The 15518-nt window shown below is 39.7% G+C and overlaps 1 protein-coding gene across 6 annotated transcripts in view; it reads right to left on the reverse strand.

Annotated features, from left to right (window-relative positions):
- Nucleotides 1-15518, reverse strand: part of WAPL (WAPL cohesin release factor) — an 87583-nt gene that overhangs the window by 31640 nt on the left and 40425 nt on the right. For 5 of the 6 annotated variants that reach the window (XM_021943328.2, XM_021943326.2, XM_021943325.2 and 2 more), the window contains exons 5-8: nt 5466-5561; nt 3886-4038; nt 3481-3617; nt 2269-2380 (exon numbers count right to left, since the gene is read on the reverse strand). In XM_021943328.2, the coding sequence (XP_021799020.1) occupies nt 2269-2380; nt 3481-3617; nt 3886-4038; nt 5466-5561 (498 nt within the window). The remainder of the gene's footprint in view (nt 1-2268; nt 2381-3480; nt 3618-3885; nt 4039-5465; nt 5562-15518) is intronic. The other variant, XM_021943327.2, reaches the window with a different exon arrangement.

The raw sequence follows: 15518 nt of genomic DNA on the forward strand, positions 1-15518 counted from the left end.
CACTTAAAAAAATAAAATAAACCAATCAACTCTGGTTGAACCAAATAATTTTTTAAATCATTAATAAACTGTCTCAAAATCACTCAGATCAGGTAGTTAAGTCAGCACACTCTACTTTTTTTTTTTTTTTTTTTTTTGAGAGGGAGTCTCGCTCTGTTGCCCAGGCTGGAGTGCAGTGGCACGATCTCGGCTCACTGTAACCTCCACCTCCTGGGTTCCAGCAGTTATTGTGCCTCGGCCTCCTGAGTAGCTGGGATTACAGGCACGCACCATCACGCCCGGGTAACTTTTTGCATTTTTAATAGAGATGGGGTTTCACATGTTGCCCAGGCTGGTCTCAAACTCCTGAGCTCAGGCAATCTGCCCATCTCAGCTTCCCAAAGTGCTAGGATTATAGGTGTGAGCCACCGCACCTGGCCAGGACACTCTACTAACACAATCTAAAAATACTGAAGGTGAAATATTCTAGATAAATGTGAATACAAAAAAAAGGTCTTACATTTGGGATATCCCAACACTTGAGATATTCTGTACTTACACTTATTTCAATATACAGAAAATGCAACTATCTAAAGATTTAAACTTTGAGCCCCCAGAAGTAGAGAAGCATCAGACCAGGTGTCTGATTAAATGTTTATATAGCAAATTATTTTTGGAAATTAGGATGCCATAGTAAAGGCCATTGGGGATCCACTGCCCTTAAAATCACACACTATAATGTCTAAGTTCACTGTTAACTGCATAATAAAGCAAATTCTATTTTTTGTTTGTTTTTAAGAGATGAGGTTTCACTAGGTTTCCCAAAATGGATCTGAACTCCTGGGCTCAAGAGATCCTCCCACCTTAAGTCTCCAGAGTAGCTGGGACTTATAAATGCACACCACCTTGCCTAGCGACAAACTAACTTCTTTTAAGACAGAATTTTGCTCTGTCTCCCAGGCTGGAGTGCAGTGGTACGACCTTGGATCACTGCAACCTCCGTGTCCCAGGTTCAAGCGATTCTCCTGCCTCAGCCTCCCGAGCAGCTGGGACTACAGATGCATGCCACCACACCTGGCTAATTTTTATATTTTTAGTAGAGTCAGTGTTCCATCATGTTGGCCAGGCTGGTCTCAAGCTCCTGACCTCAAGTGATCCACCTGCCTCAGCCTCCCAAAGTGCTGAGATTACAGGTGTGAGTCACCATGCCTAGCTAACGAACTAACTTCTTAGTGCTCACTTTTTCTCCATTATTATTCTGTAGCTGCTACAACTGAGTAAAGAGTTATGCTCACTCAGGGTTAAGTGCATTACTTTAGGTTTCCTAAGATGCAGGTTTTTGGGGTTTTTTTTGAGAAGGAGTCTCGCTCTGTCGCCCAGACTAGAGTGCAGTGGTGCAATCTCGGCTCACTGCAACCTCCACCTCCCAGGTTCAAGCAATTATCCTGCCTCAACCTCCCAAGTAGCTGGGATTACAGGTGCCCGCCACCATACCCAGCTAATTTTTTGTATTTTTAGTAGAGTTGGGGTTTTGCCGTGTTGGCCAGGCTGATCTCAAACTCCTAACCTGAGGTGATTCGCCCACTGTGGCCTCCCAAAGTGCTGGAATTACAGGCATGAGCCACTGCACCCAGCCCAGAAGATGCAGTATTAAATTATTTATCGCCTAACCTGTATTTAGAACATAATTTCTTTAACAAAAATACAGTAAGGCCATCTCAAAATACTACTAATGATAATAATTAGCAATGATGGTTACTCTCTTCTAATTTTGAAAAATGTTAAACTTAATAACTTTTGTTATTATGTTTATTATTAAGCAAAAGCATCAAAGGCAAGGAAAATGAAGAATTTATTCCTCATCACAATGAGGCCATGTTCCAGATTCAACCCTGGACAAAAACGTTTCTAAAAAATTAGGGCTGCATTTCCGAACCAGTTTTTTTCCATTCATTAGTATCAAATAATATTAAAAGATTCTTCTCAGTGCTTTCTGATTATAGAGAAAATCATGCTTACAGAATTCAGTATCAATATACTACGTTAGCTAAGATAACAAAATACAATTTTAATAGTATAAAATGACAAATTAAGAAAAAATGTTTTCATGAGAAAATAAGTATTAAGCAAAAACTTCTGGCCATAAGCACTACAAATTTAGCAAATAAAATGAACTCAATCTGTAATTAGGATATATTTATAGACTATTCAGTGAAGATATTTTTTGATAGCCAAATAGACTAGTAGTTTTCAATATAAGGCTTCTCAATCTCGGAAACTTAAAAATACCTGATGGTGCTGGGAATCATCCAAGGTTTTAAAGACCATTGCTACCATCCCATGTGCTCTCAGGTGCATTCGAAAGCTGGGCATGGCACATTTAGTAGCCAAGCTAATAACACTACAAGAAAATAGAGTAGGTTAGGGGGACTGGAAACAGCTAGTACATTAGTTTTTAGTTTGTGTAATACCAAAACCAGCAAATAGGAAGGGGGTAAAAGGGTCAAAGCACTGCCCATACATGATCACAATATAAAAACCATAGGCAAAACACACTATTAAAAACATACTGATGCCTAGTGCATGATTAGGTACACTGTATTTTTAAAAAATAACGTAACTGTCTTTAGTGCATTCCTTACATTACTACTACCATTACAAGCTTAAAATCTGAACTGCCTTTCATAATACTTCTGATAAAAATTATAATTATATTTGATTGGATATACTACAAATGACTGAAAAATTCAATCAAAATTATAGTATTCAATCAATCCATTAGGAAATACAAAAGATCATCTTTTTATTTTGAGCATTTGGGTGCAAATGTAAGCACTCAGATCACAATATGCTTAAATAAATCTAATTTATTACTTAAACATCAGAGGTAAAAAGAACTTAAAATATCTTTTTAAAAAGTTATTTACTTTATTTCTTTCTGCTATTTTTTTCTTTCTTTTTTTGGAGACAGGGCCTCACCTCACTCTATCACCCAGGCTGGAGTGCAATGGCATGATCACAGGCTCAAGCCACCCTGTCACCTCAGCCTCCCAAGTAGCTAGAACTACAGGCATATGCCACCATGACTCGTTAATTTTTTACTTTTTGTAGACATGGGGTCTCACAATGTTGCCCAAGGTGGTCTCGAACTCTCGGACACACATGATCCTCCCAACTTGGCTTCCCAAAATGCTGGGATTATAGGTATGAGCCACCATACAGGACAAAAAGATGCTTTAGCATAATGCTTTTTTTTTTTTTTAAGCACTTGAAAACTGAAGCCTATGCTATGCTAAAAAAAGGCTCTCACCATCCAGCTTTCCCTCTATCATGTAGAATCAAATTCTTTCTAAAGAAATGGATAGCATTTTAACGTATCACTGGCTATATATACTCCCCATCATAACAAAATAAAAAATGTTTGGCTTTTTGGACAACATCTAGTTGAAAAAATTTAATACAGCATGCACATAATTATAAAATATAAAAATAAGATCTTACCTAAGGCAACGTGTGTTTAGAGGCTGAGTGCTCTTTAAGCCACTTAACAAGTACTCAATGTCATCAGTGAACTCTTGATTTTCACCAAATTCTACGACATCATTGAAGTGCTTCACGTGCTGAACAACAGTATATAACTGCCAAGAAAAAAAAAGTTCACCCCTTTTTAACTAGGAACTAGCATATTTAAAACAATGGGCTCACTGTACTTTTACATAAGTGCATAAAATAGTTCCTTAGATGGCAACAAAAATATTTTTAGAACAATGATGATGGTAGGACAAAAGAAGTTTGTGGTTCAAAACTGAGTATCAGTATACTGATACTTGTTGAAGATATTAAAAGGCTAAATGTTACATACAAAAATCTATCAACATGCAGTAAACACTGTATATGGCTGCTTACTTCTTTGTCTTCTCGTCTGCATTTCAGTGCAGTAACTATATCTTGGTAGGGCTGAGTAGGTATTGTCACAGTTTTTATCACTTTGGATGGTGGCGCAGGAGCCTTAAAAACTCCATCATCTTTTTGATTTGGTTCCTTTGAAGACAGCCTCACCTATTAATAAAGGTATTAAATTAGTTGTTCTAAATAAATATATAAAAATAGGAACATCTCATCTATCTGGCAAATTCAGCTTCCAAAAAAAGTAAATAAAGCTTTTCAAAAAGCGGGGAGCAGGGAGGCCTCTCAAAGGTCTTTAGAAATACTTTGAATTCCATGCACTAACAGGTAAGACATATGTCTGTCTGCACACAGAAGAACCACTCAAGGATTCCTTCTGGTCTTTTTTAAACTTTTTATTTCACAATTTGTCGTTTGTCTCTAGTACCATTAGAAAGACTAAAGAACCACAATTGCATGCAAAAATAGCTTTTATAAGCAGAAAGGGACAGGACAGAAAAACTAGACAGAGTCAAAAGAATTTTAATAGCACAAGAGTGTGAAGTAGTTTAGGGTAGAAACAAATAGCTATAACAGAAGCATGCTATATTACTACTAATATGCAAAATGATTTCTTTATACTATCGAAAGGAGTCTAATCAGTTTAAGAAAACAGGGAACTGTACATTATACTTTAGAAAGACTTTATCCCCAAATTTCTTGTTGTTATAAAGAACTAATTTACTTGATAACTCCAGATGAGTGAAGCTTTACTGTTAACCTAGAAATCATGTATGATATTATCAGTCATTCTGGAGAAAGTAAGTTGCTAAGAATCTTTTTCCTAATGTTTTGGATTGAAAAGTATTACTGGAATACAGGAAGAGATTTGCCTCTGAAAAGCAAATTAAGCACTGAAAGCCACTTAGAAATATATACAGGATATAATATACAATATAGCTCTTATACAAACATCAAATATGGACAATCTTGCTCTTAAACACTAAATACTATAAATTCCATGAAATGTGGATCATGAGTAACAAGAGCCTTATTTTTTATGGCTTTCATTGTTTAACCTAGCACTAGAATTTCTGCTATCTTATTGACAATCCTCGGTTTTCCAATGAATTAAACTGAAACTACTAAGTTTCAGTAAAGAAAGCCAAAATAAACCGTTAAATAGAAAAGTCAAAGATTTACAAATTATGAATTAAAAGAGTTATTGTTTAAATTACATCTTATTAAAAAACACAAAATAGGCCGGGCGCGGTGGCTCAAGCCTGTAATCCCAGCACTTTGGGAGGCCGAGGCGGGTGGATCACGAGGTCAGGAGATCGAGACTATCCTGGCTAACATGGTGAAACCCCGTCTCTACTAAAAATACAAAAAACTAGCCGGGCGTGGTGGCGGGCGCCTGTAGTCTCAGCTACTTGGGAGGCTGAGGCGGGAGAATGGCGTGAACCCGGGAGGCGGAGCTTGCAGTGAGCCGAGATCACGCCACTGCACTCCAGCCTGGGAGCACAGCGAGACTCCGTCTCAAAAAAAAACAAAAACAAACAAACAAAAAAACACAAAATAAATAAGTACAGTTCACTTACTGTGACACTCTGAGGTTTTACTACTGGTGGCCCAGGCAGTTCTTCTGAATCTGGATGATTCCAATGTCTGGCATTATATACAGCTTTTGTGGGTGACTAGAGAAATGAGAGAAAGATCAACTGCTTCCATCCTTATAAAAGACTCTCAATAAACTAAAAATCATAAAGAATAATTTATATGCATAAACATGTCCTAGAAACAGCAGGATGGATACTGGGAATAGTCCCACCATAGTTCCTATTCTCATGTCTATGGCAAATATAATCCCTGTAGTACTAGGTCACAAAATCAGTAACTACGCTCTGTGCAACTATGACTAACCAAGAAAAGATGGCACTTGAAAGTAAACCTAGGCCAGACACGGTGGCTCATGCCTGTAATCCTAGCACTTTGGGAGGCCAAGGCGGGTCACTTGAGGTCAGGAGTTTGAGACGAGCCTGGCCAACATAGTGAAACCCCGTCTCTACTAAAAATTTAAAAAATTAGCTGGGCATGGTGGCAGGCGTCTGTAATCCCAGCTACTTGGGAGGCTGAGGCAGGAGAATCACCTGAACCTGGAGGCAGAGGTTGCAGTGAGCTGAGACTGAGTCACTGCACTCCAGCCTGGGTGACAGAGTGAGATTCCGTCTCAAAAAAAAAAAAATAGTAAACCTCTTTCTAGGCTTACTGACTAAGTAATCAACACATTTAACTCAACATGGGCTGGGCATGCTGGCTCATGCCTGTAATTCCAACACTTTGGGAGAGTGAGGCAGGAGGATCACTTGAGACCAGGAGTTCAAGACCAACCTGGGTGACAAAGCAAGACCCCATCTCAAAAAAATTTAAAAAATAGTAATGATGATAATAATAATAGTTCAACGTGTTCTGTAGTAAAACGTTATTCTTCCTACTACCAATTCATGCCTCACAACATTCCAACAATGGGAATCCAGCAGTTTATGACAGATAATGCACTCATTTAAAGCAAACCACTGCAGTCAGATGTGTGCCACCACTCAAGAGTTCTCAAATTTTATCAAGGTAAATACAATACATATACCATATATTCCAAGATACAGTGGGATCCAAGAAAGTACCATGTAAAAACATACATGATTTCTGCAGCAAAATGTCACACTAAGCAGGACAAGGATGTAAAGTCCCTCACATCAATTCAGGTTATTGTGCTGCCCCATCAATTTACTTAAACTTATAGAGGGGGATTTTCAGTTTTAACACAGAATTTCAGAACTGAGAATAAATGACAGTAAACCTACAAAATCAAATCAAGTAAAAGAACAAAACCCTCACTTTCAAGAGAAAACTGCATAATTACAACGACTGACAAGATAGAAAGGTCACACCTCATTCTATCCTCTACAAATGTGATGTTAAATTATGTTTTGAACTTCAAAGAAATGGTTTGGTCAAATTAGAGATTTTCTCTTATGAAACTAATCTTATTTTCGGTACAACACAAAAATAAGACAAGTGGAAAACCGTACTTCAAGAACGTCAAAAAATCTACATTAAAAAACTTATCTCCCCTTCCTAGCTGCAATGAAGCAACATAATTAGCATTAAGCATTAGTGTGAACTAATGGTTAGCTTTTTTTTTTTTTTTTTGAGACGGAGTCTTGCTCTGTCACCCAGGCTGGAGTGCAGTGGCCGGATCTCGGCTCACTGCAAGCTCCGCCTCCCGGGTTCATGCCATTCTCCTGCCTCAGCCTCCGGAGTAGCTGGGACTACAGGCACCCGCCACCTCGCCCGGCTAGTTTTTTGTAATTTTTAGTAGAGATGGGGTTTCACCGTGTTAGCCAGGATGGTCTCGATCTCCTGACCTCGTGATCCGCCCGTCTCGGCCTCCCAAAGTGCTGGGATTACAGGCTTGAGCCACCGCGCCCAGCCATGGTTAGCTTTTTATATATTATCTTTAATAAAGTAGAAAAACTCTTATTTGAATTGTGTATACAAACCCATCATTCTTATATGCCAGGTTTGCATAACATGATGCAGCATTAGCAATCTGAAACAATTTATGCACTCATGCAATGACTTGATCTGGCTTCCTGAGACACAACACATAAAGTGGACTGAACATAAATTTTAAAACCTACCTCTCTATTCCTTCCATTCTTTTCAAAGACCAGCTATATAACTTGTGTGCTAGTTATGGATCCCTGATTTGAACTACCTTTAGTACCTCAAGCATACTCAGAGTCCAGGCTTTGGTAACAACAGCCTTTTGGCAAGAACGAGTGCCTCAAAGCTCAAGCATTTTACTTCTTTTTAAAAAGCACTGACTGGGATAGGCAGAGTGGCTCATGCTGGTAATTGCAGCATCCCTCTAGGCTGAGGCAGGAAAATCACTTGAAGCCAGGAGTTCAAGACCAGCCTGGGCAAGAAAGCAAGACCCTGTTCTTTACAAAAAATAAAATTAAAGAAATTAAAGAAACAAAAAGAGAAATTATTTTTTAAAAAGCATTGACTACAGGTAATAATCTAGTTACCTAGTTCCACAGCCAACAAAATACTAGTGCGGCTCAAAGTTCTAAATTAAAACACTGTAAGAGTCCCTGAAAGAATATGTGCTGCTGGCTGTGGTGGCTCACACCTATAATCCCAGCACTCTGGGAGGCCGAGGTGGGTGGATTACCTGAGGTCAGGAGTTTGAGACCAGTCTGGCCAACAGGATGAAACCCCGTCTCTACTAAAAATACAAAAAAGAGCCGAGCATGGTGGTGAGTACCTGTAGTCCCAGCTACTCAGGAGGCTGAGGCGGGAAAATCGGTTGACCCCGGAAGGCAGAGGTTGCAGTGAGCCAAGATTGCGCCACTGCACTCCAGCCTAGGCGACAAAGTGAGACTCTTTAAAAAAAAAAAAAAGAGCCGGGCGCGGTGGCTCAAGCCTGTAATCCCAGCACTTTGGGAGGCTGAGACGGGCGGATCACAAGGTCAGGAGATCGAGACCATCCTGGCTAACACGGTGAAACCCTCTCGCCTCTACTAAAAAAAATACAAAAACTAGCCGGGCGCAGGTGGCGGGCGCCTGTGGTCCCAGCTATCCGAGGCTGAGGCAGGAGAATGGCGAAACCCGGGAGGCGGAGCTTGCAGTGAGCTGAGATCCCGCCACTGCACTCCAGCCTGGGCTTACAGAGCCAGACTCAGTCCCCAAAAAAAAAAAAAAAAAAAAAAAAAAAAAAAGAAAAGAAAAAAGTGCTTTGTAAGTATTAAATATTATTAATAATTGTTATGTGATGATGTGCTGCTCAGTTTAAGTCTAACACATTCATAAGAAAATAGAAATATATAGCCTAACTACCTAATAAAGAATATGATAAACAAATGGAATAACTGATGTGTCCATTCATCTCAAAAGTCCTTGAAGCATGACAGCATAGAGAATAACTGAATATTTATATCAAAAGGTCATATTAAAGCTGAACTATTGGTTATGCTGCTGAACAAGGCAATTCAGTAACACTATTAGTTTTAAAGCTTTTGATGTTTTACCATTTTAATACTAATAAGCAATCTAAAGGAAGTAGTCCCATCAGAACTTTTTCTTGACTTTTATTTCAAAGTCTTACAAGATTAATATAGGGTTTATTACCGGAGGAGGGATATTGAAGACACATCTTACTAAAAATTAAAATAAGTAATATCTGTGTATGGCTAACATACACGCACAGCAGAGAGGGGTAGAAACAGGGAAAGACAGAAAAGGAACACTGACTGAGCTCTTTACATCATTCCAAAACAGTATAATAATTCCACATGCTCCCAAGTGAATTGTGTATGTAAAGCACACAACAGTGGTATGTCACACGCTAATTTCACTTAATGAAAGTGATTGTGGCCGGGCGCGGTGGCTCAAGCCTGTAATCCCAGCACTTTGGGAGGCCGAGACGGGCGGATCACGAGGTCAGGAGATCGAGACCATCCTGGCTAACACGGTGAAACCCCATCTCTACTAAAAATTACAAAAACCAGCCGGGCGCAGGTGGCGGGTGCCTGTAGTCCCAGCTACTCGGGAGGCTGAGGCAGGAGAATGGCATGAACCCGAGGCGGAGCTTGCAGTGAGCCGCAGATCCGCCACTGCACTTCAGCCTGGGTGGATAGAGCAAGACTGCCTCAAAAAAAAAAAAAAAAAAGAAAGTGATTGTGTGTGTACAAAATATGTAAAAATATCATATAGCAATAAACTTTCCATGGAAAATCAAAAGTCACCCTTACCATTTAGCAACCTAGCTAAATGTTAACAGAGTCATTCTGATTGCACCACCAGGATTGTCTTTAATCTTCTTAATTTTATTCTTGTTTGAAAAGCAGATAAAGGGCCAGGCGCAGTGGCTCATGTCTGTAATCTCAGCATTTTGGGAGGCCAAGGCAGGTGGATCACCTGAGGTCAGTAGTTCGAGACCAGCCTGACCAACGTGGTGAAGCCCCATCTCTACTAAATACAAAAAATTAGCCGGGTGTGGTGGCAGGCACTGTAGTCCCAGCTACTTGGGAGGCTGAGGCAGGAGAATCGCTTGAACCCAGAAGGTGGAGGCTGCAGTGAGTCAGGATCGCTCCATTGCACTCCAGCCTGGGCAACAAAAAAGCAGATACAGGCCGGGCATAGTGCCTCACGCCTGTAATCCTAGCACTTTGGGAGGCCGAGGCAGACAGATCAGGAGTTTGAGGTCAGGAGTTTGAAACCAGCCAGGCCAACATGGTAAAACCCCCTCTCTACTAAAAATATTTTTTAAATTAGCCAGGTGTGGTGGTAGGTGCCTGTAATCCCCACTACTCAGGAGGCTAAGGAAGTAGAATTGCTTGAACCTGGGAGACAGAGGTTGCTGTGAACTGAGATTGTGCCATTGAACTCCACGCTGAGCAATGAGTGAAACTCTGTCTCAAAAAAAAGAAAAGAAAAGAAAGCAAAGCAAAGTAGATACAGCATATAAACCCAATTCCTAAACTTTTTCCTGTGTTAAAAAATATACATATTGTGGCTAGGCATGGTGGCTCTTGCCTATAATCCCAGCAAGTTGGGAGGCCAAGGGAGACAGATGTCTTAAGCCCAGGAGTTTACAGCCTGTGCAACACGATGAAACTCGGTCTCTACAAAAAAATACAAAAATTAGCTGGGCATGATGGCATGTGCCTGTGGTCCCAGCTACTCAAGAGGTTGAGGTGGGAGGATCACCTCCTGAGTCCAGGAAGTGGAGGCTGCAGTGAGCCAAGATCACACTACTGCACTCCAGCCTGGGTGACAGAGCGAGATCCTGTATTCAAAAAAAAAAAAAAAAAAAGGGTGGATTCTGTTTGCTAGGTAAATTAATGAGAAAAATACTTAGAACAAAATAAGCAAAAAGTTCATAATAATAATCTAACATTCTAAATATTCAGATCCATTTTAGCATATTTCAATACTAGTAGTAATCTTAAATATATTATTCTTTTATATTCAGTGCTCCAAGGGCATAAGAAAGAAAAACCTCAAATGTGGCATTCCATTAAAGCTAAGGAAAAAATATTCCAGTGACAAACTGATGGGGCATTTCTCCATGAGAGATAATATAGCTTCTATAAAAACAATGGACAAAAATGGGTTTTTACAGTAACACCACAAAGGTTGCTGTTAACCGATTGGATTACTGAATCACAACTATAAATCAGAGGAAAAGGCCACGTATGGTGGCTCGTGTCTGTAATCCCAGCACTTTGGGAGGCTGAGGTGGGCAGATCACTTGAGGTCCGGAGACCAGCCTGCCCAACATGGTGAAACTCCATCTCTACTAAAAATACAAAAAAATTAGCTGGGTGTGGTGGCACTCGTCTGTAATCCCAGCTACTCCAGGACGCTAAGGAAGGAGAATAACTTGAGCCTTGGGAGATGAAGGTTGCAGTGAGCCACGACTGTACCACTGCACTCCAGTCTGGATGATAGAGTTACACTCCATTTCAAAAAAAAAAGTGACAACATTATGTTATCCCCCACTCACTGGGCTGTGTCATAAAAGGAGGAACAAAAGGAAAAGGTTTGGTTTGGTTTTGTTTTTGAGACAAAGTTTCGCTCTTGTTGCCCAGGCTGGAGTGCAATGGTGCAACCTCGGCTCACTGTAACCTCAGCTCACTGCGACCTCCGCCTCGAGGGTTCAAGTGATTCTCCTGCCTCAGCCTCCCGAGTAGCTGGGATTACAAACGCCCACCACCACACCCGGCTAATTTTTGTATTTTTAGTAGAGACGGGGTTTTGCCATGTTGGCCAGGCTGGTCTGGAACTCCTGACCTCAGGTGATCCACCCGCCTCGGTCTCCCAAGTGCTGGGATTACTGGCATGAGCCACCACGCCTGGCCAAAAAAAGGAATGCTTTTAAGCCATAAATACTTTATAAACAACAAGAGCAAATTTATTTATATGTTTCAAAAACTATGTGCTATATGAAGACAAAAATAGTAAGCTGATCAGAGTTCACCCAGACTTACCCACCCAAGGATATCACCAGTAATTCAATCAATCAGCATGAAGTACAACTAAATGAACTCTGAAGAAGTACTGCAATGCATAACTGTGTGTGTATGTATGCACAGTACTTTACTGGCAATTCAAAAGGGGGAAGTAGAAAAAACACTTTGGATCTGGATTATCAAAAATTTCTTTAAAGGATTTGTATAAAAGACAATTGGAATCAGAAGCAGGAAGAAGAAAAGTCTTACAAAGAATCTTTCAGCTCTTTACAACTTCCTTTTAAGCATAATAATACACAAAAAACATAACACATGTTAAATATTCAGAGTATTGAATTATTTGAAGGAAGACTACAGAAACTCCTAAATTAAAACCAACAGTGTCTGTACTATCAAGAACTAGAAATTGTAATATTCAATATGAAACACTGTGCAGAAATCTAATCCACAGCTAATAGGGAGAAATAAAACTGCAAAGTCTTTCTTCTTTGCCTGAATCAATTGCGTACTACAGGTAGTAATGACTTTTAAAAAGACAGCTGCCATTTTTATGAAGAAATTGTCAATTCCTGTCTTCATGGAGAATGATGCACACCACTACTGTGAGTATAACTTCAAAGCTTAATTGGTAGCCACGGTTTTATTAAAAGTAGGTAACTGTCACTTCAGAATACCACCAGGAAATAGCATAACTTGGTTGTAAGTTCTAAAAATTTCGTGCAAAAAAACATAAAATGCAGTAGTTGGCATTTTGTGAGAACATAACTTAGCCTATAATTCAACAATTAAAAACCAAGACACTAGTATGAGAGCCATGACCACAATCAGCTAAAATAACAGTTCTCACAACTAAAAATACCATTAAATATTGTTGACAAGTTGTATTAGAAAGATGATTATCAAATTTAGAAATAAAAAAACAGAAGCTGTAAATATCTTGAGACAACACCACCTGTGATTCGAGAATATCCATTCTCCCCTTCATTTTCCTTTAAGAACATTTAGCTGGACACATGCTCACACAGATTTCTCAATATCTTGATGCTTGCATGGGCATGTGACTAAGCTCATGTCAATGAAGTGTGAAGAGAAGTGAGGTACACCTTCTGGGGTCCTGGCTTCTAGGGATGGTTCACTGCCCTCCCTTCTAGCTCCTTTATCTTAATCAACAGTCTAGAAAAGGTAGAACACCACCACACAAGGGAAACCTGAGTCCCCTACACTGCAGCAATTTGAAAATTGTCCAGAGATAAACAACCAGAGACTGGTAAGCCAGAGAAAAATAAGCTATCTATTAAAAACTAATTTGTGATTTCTTTTACAACATCTGAACCAAATCCTAAGCGCCACCTTTGAACAACAGTAAATTGAGATTAGAAACAAATAATAACAGGACATGCTGAAAATATAAAATTTTGCCAATACTGGATGTGGGTAAACTATGCACATACAACATTAAAAAGAAACAATGTAAAAGATATAAACAGTCAACATGTAAGGAGGAAGACAGAAACTAAAGAAAAAAATAAAATCTAAAACCAACTTTTTAGAATTATAAAAATATATACTGAGGAAGATCTATATGAACTGATACAGAGTGATTTCCAAGAAATATTACTAACTTTTAAAGGAGAGACAGTGCAAAACAGAACATATAGATGCTACTTTTTATGTAAGAAAAAAAAATTTTTTTTTTTGAGATGGAGTTTTGCTCTTGTTGCCCAGGCCGGAGTACAAAGGCGCGATCTTGGCTCGCTGCAAACTCCACCTCCCGGATTCATGCGATTCTCCTGCCTCAGCCTCCCGAGTAGCTGGGATTACAGGCAAGTACTACCACGCCCAGCTAATTTTGTATTTTTAGTAGAGACGGGGTTTCTCCATGTTGGTCAGGCTGGTCTCGAACTCCTGACCTCAGGTATCTGCCCGATTCAGCCTCCCAAAGTGCTGGGATTACAGACATGAGGCACTGTGCCCGGCTGAAAAATTTTAGTCTGTTTATTTTTATATAAAAAAGAAACACAGAAAAAAAAAAGCAGAAAACAATAAAATTGGTTCCCTACAAGGGTGGGTGACAGACTGGAACAGATCTCAGATGAAGTGACCTCATTAAACTTACCTTTTTATATAGTTGCACATATTTAAAAAAAAAAAAAAAGGTAAGAATGGAAACACAAAACCCCAACACTTAAAGCAAACCAGAACAAAGAAACCTACTCATATTTCACATGGACAGCAAATACTGTGAAGAGAAGCCAGACAAACAACCCAAAGCACTGACCAATCAAAGAGGCAGGCAGGCAGAAATAATCCCAAGTAATTTGTGAACACATTATTTGACTTTATACCCTCTATCTTTGGCAGGATGGAGGAGGGTAAGTACAGAATTGCCAAACAATTCCTGAAAATTTTTGTAAATTTACTTATTGTAGTGTAATGGGCAAAGCAATTCCGTACCTATTTAGATATATTACAGGTTGAGTAAAGGTGTTGCTGTTGTTCACTGTGAAAAAGACATAAGGCCAGAAAGAACCCTGGGCTCTCACTGTGAAAAAGACAGAAGACAAGAAATAATCCTGTGAGGATGCGCTGATACTGAAGGTATCAGTGTGGATTCATAATTTCTAGATAACTTATGTGCATAGGCATGAATCCACATATACATGTGAAGGTATATTTGTATGTGAATGTATGTGAATATACATGTATGTATGTAATATATGTATATGTGCATGTTTCCTATGCCTGTTTGCTAAAAGGGCCAAGTAGCAAAGGACACACCTAGGGCCCATTATCATAATCTCTAATACCATTCTCCACTAAAGAGAATCATTACTCCTCAGAGAATGGACTTGATCCCAAGGCTACAGCTGACCAGGTATAAGATGAACCTGGAACACTGTATTACACCAGGAAGAAAGAAGTTTTCATAGAATGATGGGGACATGGCAGAGGAACCAAACAGCCAGCTTGATGAGGCTCTACTAGCCAAATTCGGACAAATTTAGGCCCCGAATAATTAAGTACAGTAACAGATTATAAACCATTGGGGAAAAAGTAGGGATTCACTAAAGTCAAATTCATAGGAATGAAGAGTAGAAAGGTGGCTGCCAGGGGCTGGCAGGTAGGGGAAATGGGATTTTGGTCAAAGGGTAGAAACTTCCCATTATAAAATGATTAGGTTCTGGAGATCTAACTTATAGCATGGTAACTACAGTTAATAATAATGTACTTTATAGAGTCGTGTACCACATGACAAGGTTTCGGTCAATTACAAACTGCATATATAACGGTCCCATAAGATTTTAACGGAGCTGAAAAATTCCTAATGCTTAGTGACATCTTAGCACAAAGCATTAGGTGAGTATTTGTGGTGATGCTTTCATCAACAAACCTACTGCACTGCCAGTCCTATAGAGTATGGCACATACAGGCCAGGTGTGGTGGCTCACACCTGTAATCCTAGCACTTTGGGAGGCCAAGGTGGGTGGATCACCTGAGGTTGGGAGTTCGAGACCAGCCTGACCAACATGGAAAAACCCTGCCTCTACTAAAAATACAAAATTGGCCAGGCGTGGAGGTGCATGCCTGTAATCCCAGCTACTCAGGAGGCTG

Source organism: Papio anubis, chromosome 11 (genome assembly GCF_008728515.1).
Source record: "Papio anubis isolate 15944 chromosome 11, Panubis1.0, whole genome shotgun sequence".
Taxonomy (NCBI): domain Eukaryota; kingdom Metazoa; phylum Chordata; class Mammalia; order Primates; family Cercopithecidae; genus Papio; species Papio anubis.